General features: G+C 36.9%; 1 protein-coding gene across 1 annotated transcript in view; it reads right to left on the reverse strand.

Annotated features, from left to right (window-relative positions):
• The window catches only part of cpne4 (copine IV), a 180546-nt gene that overhangs the window by 119012 nt on the left and 46356 nt on the right, over positions 1 to 15178 (reverse strand). The window contains exon 2 of the mRNA XM_031904401.1: positions 3061 to 3251. Coding sequence (XP_031760261.1) covers positions 3061 to 3231 — 171 coding nt within the window. The 5' untranslated portion in view covers positions 3232 to 3251. The remainder of the gene's footprint in view (positions 1 to 3060; positions 3252 to 15178) is intronic.

Consider the following 15178-nt stretch of genomic DNA (forward strand, 5'->3'; position numbering starts at 1 on the left):
TCCTTTAATGGTCAGATCGGCAGGTGTGAGTAAAAGAACCTTTAAACACATCTAGGTGGATGTTTCCTCCTTTACCCTAGTGCCTGCTGGAATGTTAAAATCTGATTGGATATGGCATCCATTGTAAGAGGATGGTCTCTAAAAAATGTTGCATTCTGTATCCAAACAAATTAAATGTGGCCCCATGAGATAAAACATCAGAGTTTTTCAGACTAAAAGTACTTGCTGGCATCCCTTTTGAAAAGTGTGCACAGCATTTTGGTGTGCATATTGAAGCCTGTAGCAATGGGCTATCCTGAACTCATGAGTAGTGCCCCTTGCTTTGCAATCTCTTTCTTTTCTCTATATCTATATATCATCCAAAGTGCCACATAAAACAATGATTAGTTATGCTAGGGTGCTAAAAACGACAGCAGTACAATAGTCTGAAAAAGCTTGGCACAACAAAGGATTCAAAAAGAAATAAATACTGACAATGTATTAATTGTCTAAATCTTGGTGAAAAACAGTGTTTCGGCTCCATTGGAAGGCCTTCATCAGGGTGATATGTCAGTGAACATACAGTAATTAATAGCCAAAGTAAACACGAAGAAAATGGGGCAAAATTAGACCCCCACCCCTAGAGAGAGGAGTAAAAAGGAAGTTTGTGAGCTTTGAGTGATTAGAATATGTGGAAGACAAAGAAAGAAAACTGTATGCAGTAATATAAATAGATTTTTTGCATTTTATAGAAAAAAGAAACAAGATATGAAACAAAACAATAGTGGCAAATAGATCCACATCCAGGTGTCCACATCCAGAAGCGATGGAATGAGATTTTCCTGTCCTACTGTGGTTAATGCTGGTGTTAGCCATATCTAAGAAATATACAGTACTAAAGATGTGCACAGTGGCTGTAGTAGGTGCCCTATTATTTGGTTTGTATTCCAAAGATAATTTCACTAAAGAAACCAGATTATTCAACCCAAGGAAGTAGATATCATCTATGTAGAGCCCATAGCTGTCCCTTAGATCTGTAGCTACTATTTATTCTCAGACATAAACTGTATCAGCAATTCAGTGGGTGGAAGATAATAATATTCCTGTCTGTACAGAGACATTCCTATCTGGTGAAGGATAATGGAGAACAAACTATTCAAATCCATGGTATCCAAAACAACATGCGGGGGATTAATATATCTTATATGAAGTGCCCTGTACATACAATTCCAGTTTTGAAACAACTGGTTGGAGAAAATGGTCCACAAGTTTTGCTGCTAGTTGGAAAAAAACAAACAAAAAAAACAGTGCAGATATTAAAGATTGCCCCAGAGGATGTGCCACAGGCTTGTGTATCTTTAGTATAAATATAGTTTTAGGAAATGCAATAGTTAGAAGATCCTTAACGGAATAAAATCATGGGAAAACATAGATAATCAGATAATAGAGCTTCTCCAGCAGAATCCTGCATTGAAATCCATTTTTCAAAAACAGATTTTTTATATTTAATTTTGAAATTTCACTTGGGCCTTGTCATATTCTGCATTTCCCAGGGTGCCACAGCCATGTGACCTGTGCTCTGATAAATTTCAGTCACACTTTACTGATGAGCTGCAAGTTGGAGTGATATCACCCCCCCAGCAGCCGATCAGCAGAACAATGGGAAGGTAGCAAAATAGCAGCTCCCAGTAGGTATCAGAATAGCACTCAATAGTAAGATTTCAAGTCCATCTTGGGACTCCTCCAGTTACATGGGAGTAGGAGAAACAATAGGTTACCTGAAAGCAGTTCTAATGTGTAGCACTGGTCCTTCTGAAAGCTCAGACTCAGGCACACAGGCACAATGCTGAATCATAGCTGATTCTTTCAGCTCTACTTAGTGGAGACTGAGAATATTCATTGTGTTAATGTACAGATGCAGCCAAGTTCCTTCACCATGTTGTCCCATTATGTCTCTTTCTGCTAAGGCAGTGAAATAAATAATAATATTCCCCACTAGGTGGCGCATGTTTTATGTCTTTTCTATTGTGTTTGGAGGTGAGTTTGTAATGAGTTTGTGTTGAAGGTAAACAACCCCTTTGACACTCAAAAATGGTGTCTGGACATGGTGAGACAAAATGTAAAAAACTTGCTGGCTGCATCTGTATATATGTATATAAAATCTATGTATATAAAAAATATCCAACATGACAGCAGAATGGGCTTATGTTTTCTAATTACAAATTCTGGTTGTATTTAAGGTGACACATGGAATAACAAGCAGTGAATTATTGTAGGCTTCAAATTAAATTCTATCACAAGCATACAGTTTTATATATACGTTTATGGATGAACTGTATAAACTGTTATTCATATTGAAATTACATTGTCTGTTAAATCTATCTACCAGTGCAGGCACACAATTTAAATTAATGATGTCTATTGCAATTTTCAGTTTTTGAAAAGTTGCTTATTATTTTCAAACCAGGACAGTAAGTAACAAGAAAAAGAGGAAGATTGACATGTAATACACATGTTTAAATACATACTGCATGTAACATTCAAGTTGTTTACTCTAACATATAGTTAACCCTGTCTGGATATATATATCTTAGTATGGGTAACTTTGATATTGTAGTGTGTATTCCCTCTCTACTGGTAAGCATGGAACCCACACTTGATACCCAATAGATATAATCACTTTTGGATAAAATTCACTTTTTTACATTTTTCAAGTATTAACTTTGTTTACTTTTGTTTTACTTAAGCCCTCTCCTACAAATTACATCTTAGAACCAAGAATTATCAAATGCTGCAGGGAAACCTATCTGCAATATCCCTGGGTACCTCTGGCTCTATTTGTAAATGGGTTACTGTGCATACATACTTACATACTGTATACACAGAGTATATACATACACAGAAATACTGTTAACATGCTCACACTCATGCAACCAGTGGTGCTGTAAAGGCCCTACCAGAACAGTATTCCCCTGCATTGTTTCGGAAACACTGGTAGTTAATTTCAGCAGAAAGTGAAGGCAGGACACCCCTATTATATACTGTAAATTAAGCACAAAAATGGTTGTTTTTGACTCTTACCTCAAACCACTGGCCATGAGACTGCATTTTCAGGATGACACAAGGATCAGGTTTAGAGAGTGCATCTCTGTCAGATATACCCTTGCAGGAAACTCTCAGTTCCACCTTTGTAAGACATGGACTGCTAAAAATCCCAAGCGTGTTGGCTGCTGATTCATAAATGTTGCTCATTTTTTCTTTACTTGTTAGACCTGAGAAATAAAACAAATATATTTTTATTAAGGGTCAAAATATTATCTGTGGTTTCATATGCTCATTACCAATATTCACCCACTATTCAGAAATTTTATCATTTTGGTAAACAGTAAATCTGGTTCATTCTCAAAAGCAATTGAGCCTAACCAGTGATGTCTTTCCAAGATATCTTGGCTTCATGTCCAACCTAATGATATGATATAAATATGTGCGGACTTCATTAAATCAATATCTTTTAAGTAAGCCTTCTAGAATAGCATATAGCCACAGAGAGATTACACCATGGAAATGAGCAGCCTGTCAATCAGAAAGCAATCATTCCAGGATAGAACAGCAGATATACTGTAGGATAAATTTATGCTGCATGCATTTATGAGGATAAAATTTTCATTTAGTTCAAATACAGGACCACAGCAATGAAGTTTGTTCATTCTCAATAGAAATTATCAGGCAAACTTGAAAGAGGTGTCTATAGGATTTGGATATTACAATCCACTACATGTTTAAACGGCAAAACAACTTGTTTCAGACCATCTTATAACTTGTTAGATATTAAATAATAACTACAATACAGGTATTAATAATTTATTTAATGGATTAATTGTATAGAGAAGATAGAAGCCTCCGATAAACACCCCCAAAAGCTCTCTAAAGGTCGATAAAACGAACGCTATTTATACGTCTTATTTTTTGCGACTTAACGCTCAATTCACTAAAAGGACATGTGTCATAATTAAGAAGCGATGTTCTTTGCGTTATTTAACTCGCGGTGAGCTATTTTCTTGCGTTATTTTCCGCAACGTGCGTTATTTTCCACCACGTGCATCATTTCCCGCTGTGTGCAATATATTTTGTCACGTGTGATATTAGCACACAATATTACGCACGTAACCATTACTTTCTGAAAACTACTGTTCTGAAAATTACCATTTCCCTGAAAACTGGAAGATGCATCACTCTGGGACGATCACATACTTAAAAAGATCCCACTGCAAAGTCCATGTTGTGTTGCCAAAAGCACACGAACCGCAATGTTGTTTAAGTACCACCTGCCCCAAGTAGGTGTTAATATTCGCACAGATTAAATTGATATTTTGCACTTTTAACGCTTCATATGTGTTTGTGAATCATGCGTTAGTACTATTTCTATTGGCTAATTAACGCAAAGCGTTAGAAATAATGCTTTGCGATGATGTGTTTTTCTGTGCATGTGATATGCGGATTAACGCATGCAAAATGACTTGGTACTTATTTATGATTCGGTACTTATTTATCGCATGCTTTTTAACCCAAAAAAGCATGCGAAAAGCGTTATCAACCTTTAGTGAATCGGCCCCATTGTCTTCTTTTGTATGAATCCTGCATGCAGGGACTATGGAGGCCTTTCGGTCATTAGCTAAAACATGGAGAATTTCTGGAGAAAAACTTTTTCTAGAAAAGTATTTAAAAGGTACTTCAGAAGTCTATTCAAGTGAGTTTGTTTTTTCATAAGAACTTTTTGTGAAACTATATTTTTACATTTTGATGAATTAGCCTGATTGCACTGATTCTGCCTTTAGCTTTTAGAAGAAAGTTGCATTATTAAGGTGCCACCTTTTCTTTTTATTGGAATTGACATTGGGCAGTGATCTCCAACCAGTGGCAACAAGTTACTCACCAACCCCTTGGATGTTACTGCCAGTGGCCTCAAAGCAGGTGCTTATTTTTGAATTCCTGGCTTCAGGGCCATATTTATATTAAATTCACTGTGCACAACGTAGGGGTGGTTGTAGGTCCAGTGCCTAGGGTGGCAGCAGACCTAAATACATCCCTGCCTGGCTTGGAGGCAGGTTTTGGTAGCAAAAATGTCTTCTGTAGGGTTTTTAACATAGGGGTTCCAAATAGCAAATCATAGCTCTTATTTGGCACCCTAGGAACATGTGCTGCTTCTCAACAGGTTTTCCATTTGAAAGTAGCTCACGGGTGTAAAGGGTTGGGTACCCCTGGCATTGGGTGTCATTTTTGCAGGTTAGCTCAGTAGAATATGGGCCAGATAGTAAACCTATGTTTATTCCCTTCACCGCCAATAATACAAACAAAAAACCATGAGCCACTTTCATACAGAATTTCAGTGCAGAATCCACTTGGCTCTCTAATAAGGCTGTGGGCCCATGGTCATGGAGAATTTTATAGAAAACTTGTATGCCTCATTATAACAACAAGTGCGCAGCTGACAAATATGACAATTCTGTCCAAATAAGATAGAGGATGGACTAAATATTGCCTTTCTCTTGAACAAGATATATTGTTTTTCTCCCTATAAATGCAGACTACTTAATTTATCTGTTGCAAATTTGGGTTACCAAGCTTTCTGTTACATTTGTCTTCATTATTAGAGAAAGTGATTTGCTGAGAATTGGGTCAACATTTTCAGTATCCGGTCTTCTGCAGTGTCCTCCTATTATTACTCCTAGCTCTTTTTTATTTTGATGAGCTTTTTTAACAATTTACAATCTGATAAAAATAGGCACAAATATCTGCAACAAACATTGTGTGTGTGCACCAAATATTGCCTGAACATTATTTTAAGCAAATGCAGATGGCTATCATCCAACACTTACTGTAGGTTGGGAAGGATATTTATACCTACTATAAAATTATATAAAGGTGTACATTATACCCCCCCCCAAAAAAAAAATCCACCAATTTGACTAACTAAAAGAATTTGGCTACAGCAGCTTACTGTCCTTTTCCCTGTTATACACACTGAATCACTTCTGTTTTAAGTGCTGACAAGCTGCCAGCTGCTTGCTTATATGTCTAACGCTGAAAGGATTTAGTACCTTCCTGTAAGTACTACACTTTTAACAAACAAAGGTAAATATGGGCGCACCCATGCCTCTTAAAAAGATAGCCTAGTGCACAGTCCTTTGGGGATACGGCACTCCCCCAAATGGTGCTGAACAATGAGATAGGTACCAGCAAACACAGCAGCCTAGATGCTGTCCCCCCTTACCCACTCTGTGGTTACCTCTTTGGCGATAGAAATTTGGCTCTTGAATTTACCAGATGTGGCTTTTTGCCTTCCCTGGTAACTTAAAGCTTACTGATGCCTTAGGCAAGACTTTCACCTTGGCAGAAGTACAGTAGTCCTCATTTTAGGACCTTAAAGGAATACTGTCATGGGAAAACAAGTTTTTTTCAAAACTCATCAGTTAATAGAGCTTCTCCAGCAGAATCCTGCATTGATATCTGTATTTTTTAAAGCACAAACAGATTTTTTATATTTGATTTTGAAATTTAATATTGGGATAGCAATGTTCTTTACTTCCCAGGGTGCCACAGCCATGTGACCTGCGCTCTGATAAACTTCAGTCACACTTTACTGCTGAGCTGCAGCTCCAGCGCCAGATTTCTTAACCAGGCATCACTAGGCTGCCCCAAACCATGCGCATGTACATTCGCGACTTTCCCCTGCACTCATGCGCGTCATTGTCCATTTAAACTCGCATACGGAGCAGGTCCCCATTGCTTCGTATGGAAGCAAAATTTCGTGCCACCCTAGGCCCCGGGTCTTTGAGGCCTCGCCACAAATCCGGGCCTGCCTTTCACCCCAGCAGCCGATCAGCAGAACAATGGGAAGGTAGCAAGACAGCAGCTCCCAGTAGATATCAGAATACCACTCAATAGTAAGAAATCCAAGTCTGGCTTGGGACTCCTCCAGTTACATGGGAGTAGGAGAAACAATAGGTTACCTGAAAGCAGTTTTAATGTGTAGCGCTGGCTCCTTCTGAAAGCTCAGACTCAGGCACAATGCTTACATTATAACTAAAAAAATACATGTGTTGGTAACAAAATTTTAAATGGCAAATCAGGGTGAATTATTTCCTATGTAAACAGTGTAATTAAGAAATGTACACCATAAAAATCATGACAGAACTCACTTTAATTCTGAAAGGATCCTTTTATACACAATTTATCTAGAAGGTATATAGGGTTATTCAGTTGTGCACAAGACTAATCACAAATAATCTCACTTATTTAATGGTGACGTTTTACTTATGGAAGAACAATTTTGTCTGGTCTGATCTGTTTATTTAATATCTACTGAAAATAAAAAAGTCCAGACTGTATACTGTAGCCTAATTTGTGATTCTGAGCAAATGCCAGCCATTTCCACTTTGCAAATGGCAGTTTTCCTATACATAATTTATGGAGAACCTATAAGCGCAAACACCTTGGCAAAAAGTAATCATTCAGAGAAAATAATGCACTTAAATAAAAACTCACTATAACATGACCACCACTGTAGTAGTAAACTAGGTGAACCTAGACAAAGCTACCTAGTTTGATCACTTTTCTTCTAGTATCCCATGCAGGCCCCCTCCTGCCATGCAGCAAGGCAAAAAGCCGCCTCTGATAACCTTTGGAGCTGAATTTTCATTTTTTAAAATAAAACTTTGGTTCTGCTAGTGCAGTGCATTAAAACACAAATATAAGGGGGAATTTTTGACTGCAAGTACAGTTGCGCTCGCACACATTTTCCCTGCAGTCATGCAGTTGCACGTAAAAACCACATTCAAAAATAGTACTTGTGTGAAAATCTACTTTTCGCACTTGTTTATGGAAAAGTGCAAGTCCAATAACGTTAATTTTGACGCATTGGCCTCAGTTGCATCAGGCACAACACCCCCCTGCAGCAATGTTAGACGCTGCTTTATGGGGAAAAAATGTTGAACATGCCTGAAACTTAGGGGCACATTTACTAATCCACGAACGGTCCAAATGCGTCCAAATGCATATTTTTCGTAATTATCGGTATTTTTGCAACTTTTTCGTCGCCGTTGCAACTTTTTCGTATTTTCCGCGACTTTTTCGACACCGTCGCGACTTTTTCGTATATTTCACTCAACTTTTTCGTCACCATCGCTAAAAAATCGTATTGTTGCGCCGAGTACGAAAGTTTCTGATTCATTCAAGCTTCAGTATCGTGACTTTCCTTGGGCCAGGTTGGAGCTGCAGAGTGCCATTTATTCCTCTGTGAGGCTTCCAAAATCATGCAAAGTCGGAAAGGTTTTTCCGCCATTTACGATCGTTCAATGCGATAAAGTCGCGACGGCAACGAAATAGTCGCGCAAGATACAATAAATTTATGACAGCGACAAAAAAGTCAAGAAATTTTCCAAACGGAATTTTTGCCATTCGGGATTCGAATTTGTGCTTTGGTTAATCAGCCCCTGAGTCTAACATATACGTGCAGGTGTCAGTAACATGCATGATGCATTTCCCCTGTCCTCACTCTCAGTGCTTACACACTTCAGCTACAATAGGATGAAATACAAATCTCAATGAAGCAAGTAGGGATTTTAATCTGCTGGATACTAGCAGAGCATCAAAGTGTATTCATGGGGTCTCTGGTGAATGTTTTATTCAGCCGAGCAGAACTCTTGATGTATACGGTGTGGGGACTGCCTGATATGTTGCAGTTTAGCACATAAGACATGTAAACAAGCAATTTCACACTCTGTTACAGATCAGGATTAATAGTTCATCTTGATCCCTTCAGCATACAGTTTATCAGTGTTTACTTTCATGCTGCTTTCCTTCTTATAGCTTTCTACCTATTATTTCCGTACATGTTATCTAAAAATGTTATACTTTCAGACCAATCTTTGGTTTTCTATTGCAGTGTGTTAGTATTTATACCTCTTTAAAGTTTATTGTCCTTAAAAAATGTGATGAATGAATAAAAACTCAAAACAATAGTGATGAGTAAATCTGTCCCACTTTGCTTTGCCAAAAATTGCTGAAAAATTCGCAAACGGAAATATATTTGTAAAATATTGAAGTCAATATGCAACTTTTTTACATGCAACATTTTTTTGTGCGCAACTTTTTTTATGTGCAACATTTTTCCTTACTCCAAATGCATCAAAGTCAATGGGCTTTTTTTTGGCAACTTTTTGTCTCAGCAACATTTTCTCTTGGCTTTTTCGTCTTTTACTTTTTGTCTCAGTTAATTTTTTTCCATGCCAAATTTTTGTCACAGTTTCACAAAAAAAAATTGCAGATGGCAGGATGAAACTTGTGATATTCTTGCTGCATGGTTTATGGACCAAGTTCAGTTTTCCTGTTTTCGTTGCAATTTAAAAGGCAATATTTTCACCATAACTGTCTTCTTGGAAAACAGAGCACAGGTGGCCTTGAAAAATGATACAACACAGACATATTTTGCAGAATCTAAAGCTGTGTTGTCTTTCTGTCATCTTAGTCCTTTCTTTTTAGCATTTCAAATGATGACAGAACAGAAGGTTTTCACTTAAGGTTATGTTAATGTGTCATATAGTCAAGCACCAACAGGGTCCTAAAGATTGGCAGTGCAGTATTCATTATTATGTGTCGGGTGGGATATATAACCATACAGATTTATGGGTGCCAAGTTCTTTTCTAAAGCAATTCACTTTAAGCAGTTTTTTTTCTTTAGGTTTATATGTTATATTTTTGAGTTTTTACATGTAAAGTCCCTGTGAAATATGTAAACCTAAATATCAGAATTCGTTATGAATCAGATGAATCTGAGGGTAGAACTGACCAGACCGGGCATGACTTTGACTTAGTTGTCCAGGAAATATATTGCAATATATGGATCTATCTTGGAAATACTGAGCAGGGTGAAGGGGCAGGTTTTGGCAGTGTTATTAATATAGTTATAGAAGGAGAGGAACTGGTCAAAGATAACCCCAAGGCAGTGTGCTAAATTAACAGGGTTAATGGTCATGCCATCAATAGTAAGGAGGAGAAGGACTAGGTTTGGCCGGAAAGATCATGAGCTCTGTTTTAACTGGGTTGAGTTTGAGGTGGCGTTGGTTCATCCAGGAGGCGAACATCAGTGGTTAGTGAAGGGGTGTCTAAATATATCTTGATGTCTCCTGTGTATAAGTAATATTTAAGACCAAATTAAAAGATAAGGTCCCCAAAAGAGAGTGTACAGGGAGAACAGCAAAGGACCAAGTACTGAGGAACCAGGGAAGGAGATTTGTTAGCAAAAGCAACAGAGGAGTGGTTAGAAAGGTAGGAACAGAACAAGGATGCAGCTTGATCCTGGATACCCAGAGAATGTGCATAAGTACAGAATGGTCAACAGTATCAAAAGCAGGGAATAGGTCCATGAGAATGAGAACCGAGTAGCGTCCTTTGTCATTGGCAGTCTGGAGATCATTTGCCACTCTACATAAGGCTTTTTCAGTGGAGTGCGCAGGCCAAAAGCCAGACTGCATAGGGTCCAGCAGATTATGGGTGCAGAGAAAGTTAGTGGCACAAGAAAAGACGTTCCAGGAGTTTAGAGGGTGGGGGTAAGAGAGAGACCAGATGAGTTAGAGTTATAGCTAGACAGGATGGGTCCAGTGCAACCTTTTTAAGAATAGGCTCAATACATTCTTGTTTGAATAGAGAGGGGAAATACCAGAAACCAAAGAGGAATTCAATATATAAGTTTTGGAGTGAGGGCAGAGGCACACTGTTGATGAGGGCATAGGATCCAGTGAGCAAGTAGTAGACGGAGAGGAATGGAGAAGCTGAGAAATGTCAGATTCTGTTAAATGATCAAATGAGCAGATAGAATAGACTTTGTTTTTAAAGTCAGCAAAGTCCAGGGGGGTATGTCCAGATGTAAGTGGTTTATTTGGTGAAGGATGAAGAAGCAAGTGAAATATGGACAATAAGCATTATGCGTTGGATTTACTATTATTTACAAGCATATTATAGTATTCTTGCTTGGCAATCAGATTTGTTTTTTAGGATGATAAATCTCAAAATCTTCAGAAAAAATCCATGAAAGGTGGACCATACCTTTAACTTAACTTTTTGTATAATGCAGTTAATGATATTCTAAGATAATTTGCAATCGACCTTTATTTTTTATATTTTGTGGTACAGGCATTCAGCAGCTGTTTGCTTGGATGCAAGTTCCCCTAGCAACCAGGTAGTGGTTTGAATGAGAGACTGCAAGATGAATTGGAGAAGGCCAGAATAAAAAGATAAATAATAAAAAGTAACAATACCAAAAAACTGTAGTTATAGGTTTTAGGCTGCTGGCAGTGACAACCATTTGAAAGCTGGCAAGAGGCAGAAAAGGAAGGCAAAATAAGAACTATAAAAATAACAAACTGACCAACTGCAAAGTTGCTAGGAATAGCACATTGTATAACATACCAAAAAAACTTAAAGGTGAACTACCTCCTTAACAACCAACCATGTGTAAATCAGAATATGTATCTTTTTATTCTACTCTTTATATTTCCTATATCCAAATTAATGTGACTGCTTTTAAAGGAATACCAGTAGCACTGATACAATGAAAAGAATGACAAAAAATAAATGGATTTTGGGTCAACAAATTAATTGAATTATTAAAATTGGACATTGTGCAGTAGCTCCATAGCTAGTTTATGTTAACCTAAAGACTTATGGTGACCAACTACATTAATGTGCCAATGTGTTTCTCACCCAGTGGGATTTTCAAACTTGCCTGGCAGATACCTGGCTGATTTTGCCCACAAATGTCAACTTGATTTGGAGAGGCCAAGTCAGCAGCTTATATACAGTATACCCATGAATTATACATTTAGGTGTATACCCTATTGTAAACATATTAACATTTCTAAAGCATATCTTTTGTATTTATTCTCAGGGATCTTGATGTTGAATGAAGTTATATTTTAATGATCATCTGTACTTAGTAAAAATTGCTCATCCATATTTATGATACTTTATTTGCTTTAGAATGTATGAGATTGACATTATTTTTAGCAATGCGTTTAGTTATAAGACACTGAGCAATGTGTAACAGGGTTAGGGTCTTTTCCTTTGATAACCAAAATGTTCAGACTTCCAAACAGTTTTGCCACATGTGAATAAGATACTCAACTGAGTAAATGTATTTATATATAATATCAGGGCGCCAAGGATAATGTGCCATTTATGTTTTTTATTACTGTACAAAAGTTTTATTACAAAAAAAACAACAGTTCAAGCACAAACAGTGCTCTTCCTCAGGGTTTTTTTTTGTCCCTGAGGAAGATCACTGTTTGTGTTGAAAGCGTTGGATTTTTTATAATAAAACTTTTTTTTCTGTATATTAAGTCCCAGCGTGTGCAGTACTGTGTCTCTATATTTAGTTTATTGTGACCAGCACTGGGCAGTTAACTACATTTTTAGGGTTGTGCTCCTCTCTGCGCCTATATATATATATATATATATATATATAGATATATATATGTATATGCCTGTCTAAGCAGGTAACTTATTGTACAAAGAAGAGGAGTAAGAAATGAATTTGGATGAGCTAAGGTGTTCAATTAGAATTGACAAAAGACAGGATTTTTAATATCATTCTTTTGTCTGGTGAAAGCACTGCTTATCAAACAGTACATTCGGTGTGTTCTATTATGTTCCATTGTTATAATAATCACATATTCTTATTTTTCAGCCAGAACAAGGAACGAAGATCTTTCAAGTTTTAATGCATGCCATAGCTGAAAGCTTCAATTTGGTTTACTTAATGAAGTAATAAAAATAAACATTGTACACATCTACATACATGAAAGCTAATACAATGCTGTAGGTTTTAATGTTTGTGCTGGAAAACACAGGAAATATACTTTTAAAACAAAAAATAGTTAAAACTATTTTGAGGCAATAAAGAGTTGAATAAAGCGTGAGTGCCACAAAATCTAGGGCAATGCCTTTTCACAAATTATAAAAATGTTCTGTCAATTTTTTTCTTTAAAAGATGTCAGGCACAAATATTAAAAATGACAGTTATGTGTGAGAAACTTTGAGAGACTGTTACCAACTGGACTGTACTATGTGCAAAAAAAACTAAACTTAAAGATCTATAAAAGTGAGTAACACAAAAAAACAGTAATATATCAGAGTGCCAGCAATTTGTTTACACAGAAGGGCAGAAGATCACAGGATAAAGTAGCACCAGTGTAATTGAAAAGACACAGATGCTGACAGTCCAAAAGTCCTCATTACCATAGAAGCAATTGGTTCAATTACAAGGGCATGTGAGAAAACTGCTTTAAAGAGAAATAAGAGATCTGACATATGACAGAATGAGACTTAATGGAGAACTAAAGCCCATCTTAAGGAGTATGGCATGTATGCATAATATCTTTGGGGCTTCTGTACCAGTCCAAGGCAATGCAGCCCTCTATCAGGGAAGATCTGTGCCTCCAGAGATGCCCCAGTAGCTCCCCATCTTATTTTCTGCTGATTCACTGCACATGCTCTGTGCTGTTCTCAGTTACTGAGCTTAGGGACTGATGTACTATATACTGTATATACAGAATATAAATGTCACAATATAAGGCTGATTAGTAATTAATAAAGATAATTACTACACGGCAGCTCAGAAACCAGTGCAATGAGCAACAGCCCTGTAGCATCAGCTTATATGACAGACCAACCTCATTTTCTGCTTGATAATTTGCGACAACCCTAAGCTTAGCTTCTCAACGGTTGCTCAGAGCCCACTGAGCATGTGAGCATCTCAGACACTTTCCAAGATGGGGAGCTCCTATGACAAGTTTGAAGTCCTGAATCATTACTGCTATTAAGGACACACCTGAATTACAGCAATTTATCTCCTGGCACAATAATAGGTGTAAGTTATCAACAGTCAAAATTCTGTTCCATATTGAAAACAATATGTCTAATTTTGTTTCCAGAGTTATATAATATGTATAATATTATACAATAGGGATGTCCTATGACCTTTCAGCTATTGCCAATTCAGTTTTAGTCATGTATTACTTGGATGTACACATGTTGAATTGCTTTGCTTTCAATGGGCCTCACATTTGTATTAATTCATAAGGTCATGTTTAGGGAGTTCCACAAATACTGCATATTAATATTGTGTCTTCCTACAATGCTGCCACCCCCATATTCCCCCCAACTGGAATTCTATCATTTACACAGATAACAGTCAAAATAAGATTACAGTAAAGATATATTTTCCCAAATATTAGAACATTAGAATATAACTTCATGAAAAATATGTAACAAACATCCCAACCCTTCATCTGCCAAAATCCTTTACTCTATGGGGGGCATTTAATAATGTTCAAACTGCTTTTTTTCATGATTTGGGTTTTATTTGAGGTTTCAAAAACCTCAAAAGACACACATGGCGATTAGTCACCGTGACTTTTTAAAAAGGTACAGCGATTAGTTCACGCAGCACAAACGGTCACAGTACCCTATGGCGAAAAAACTGCTGTGATTAGTTGCCAACTTGCCATGACCGTCTTTTTTAAAAGTCACACCAAATAATCGCTCCATGTATTTTCACACGAAAATAAGAATGTGCCTCAAATGCAAATACAAATGGGCCTCTATGAATTCATTTCTAAAGTATTGCTGGATGAAATGAGATATGCTATTCAAACAATTCGGCATTTAATCTAGGAAGATTTCATTTATTGCTTATCCAATGAAATAGAATATATTGCATGATAAGTTCATCGTTTGTAGATCATTATATGTAACCAATTGGGCTGGAATTTGAATTTTGTTTATCAAACTTTCTACTAAAACTTTCAGAAACAACTTTTTGCAATCGTTCACACTGGAACCTTTTATATTGTTGTTTCACAATAAGCACCTGCAAAAGGATTATTTCATAGGCAGAAAAAGACTAGACTGATAGGCATAGAATTTTTCAAATGTCAAAACCTTTCATAATCTCTCTCTCTGCATATCTTATTCTTGAGAAATGTCTGAGCACTGTGTAATTTTATTTAAATACTAAAATGTATTATTTGTAGCTTGATTTTTAATCATGTCAAGAGAAGTTTTGTCTAAAATTGCACAAAATTCCTACAGGTAACACAAACCTGAGCAAAACTTTCAAGAAATCTGTAGTTAGTGGAGTGGT

Source organism: Xenopus tropicalis, chromosome 6 (genome assembly GCF_000004195.4).
Source record: "Xenopus tropicalis strain Nigerian chromosome 6, UCB_Xtro_10.0, whole genome shotgun sequence".
NCBI lineage: Eukaryota > Metazoa > Chordata > Amphibia > Anura > Pipidae > Xenopus > Xenopus tropicalis.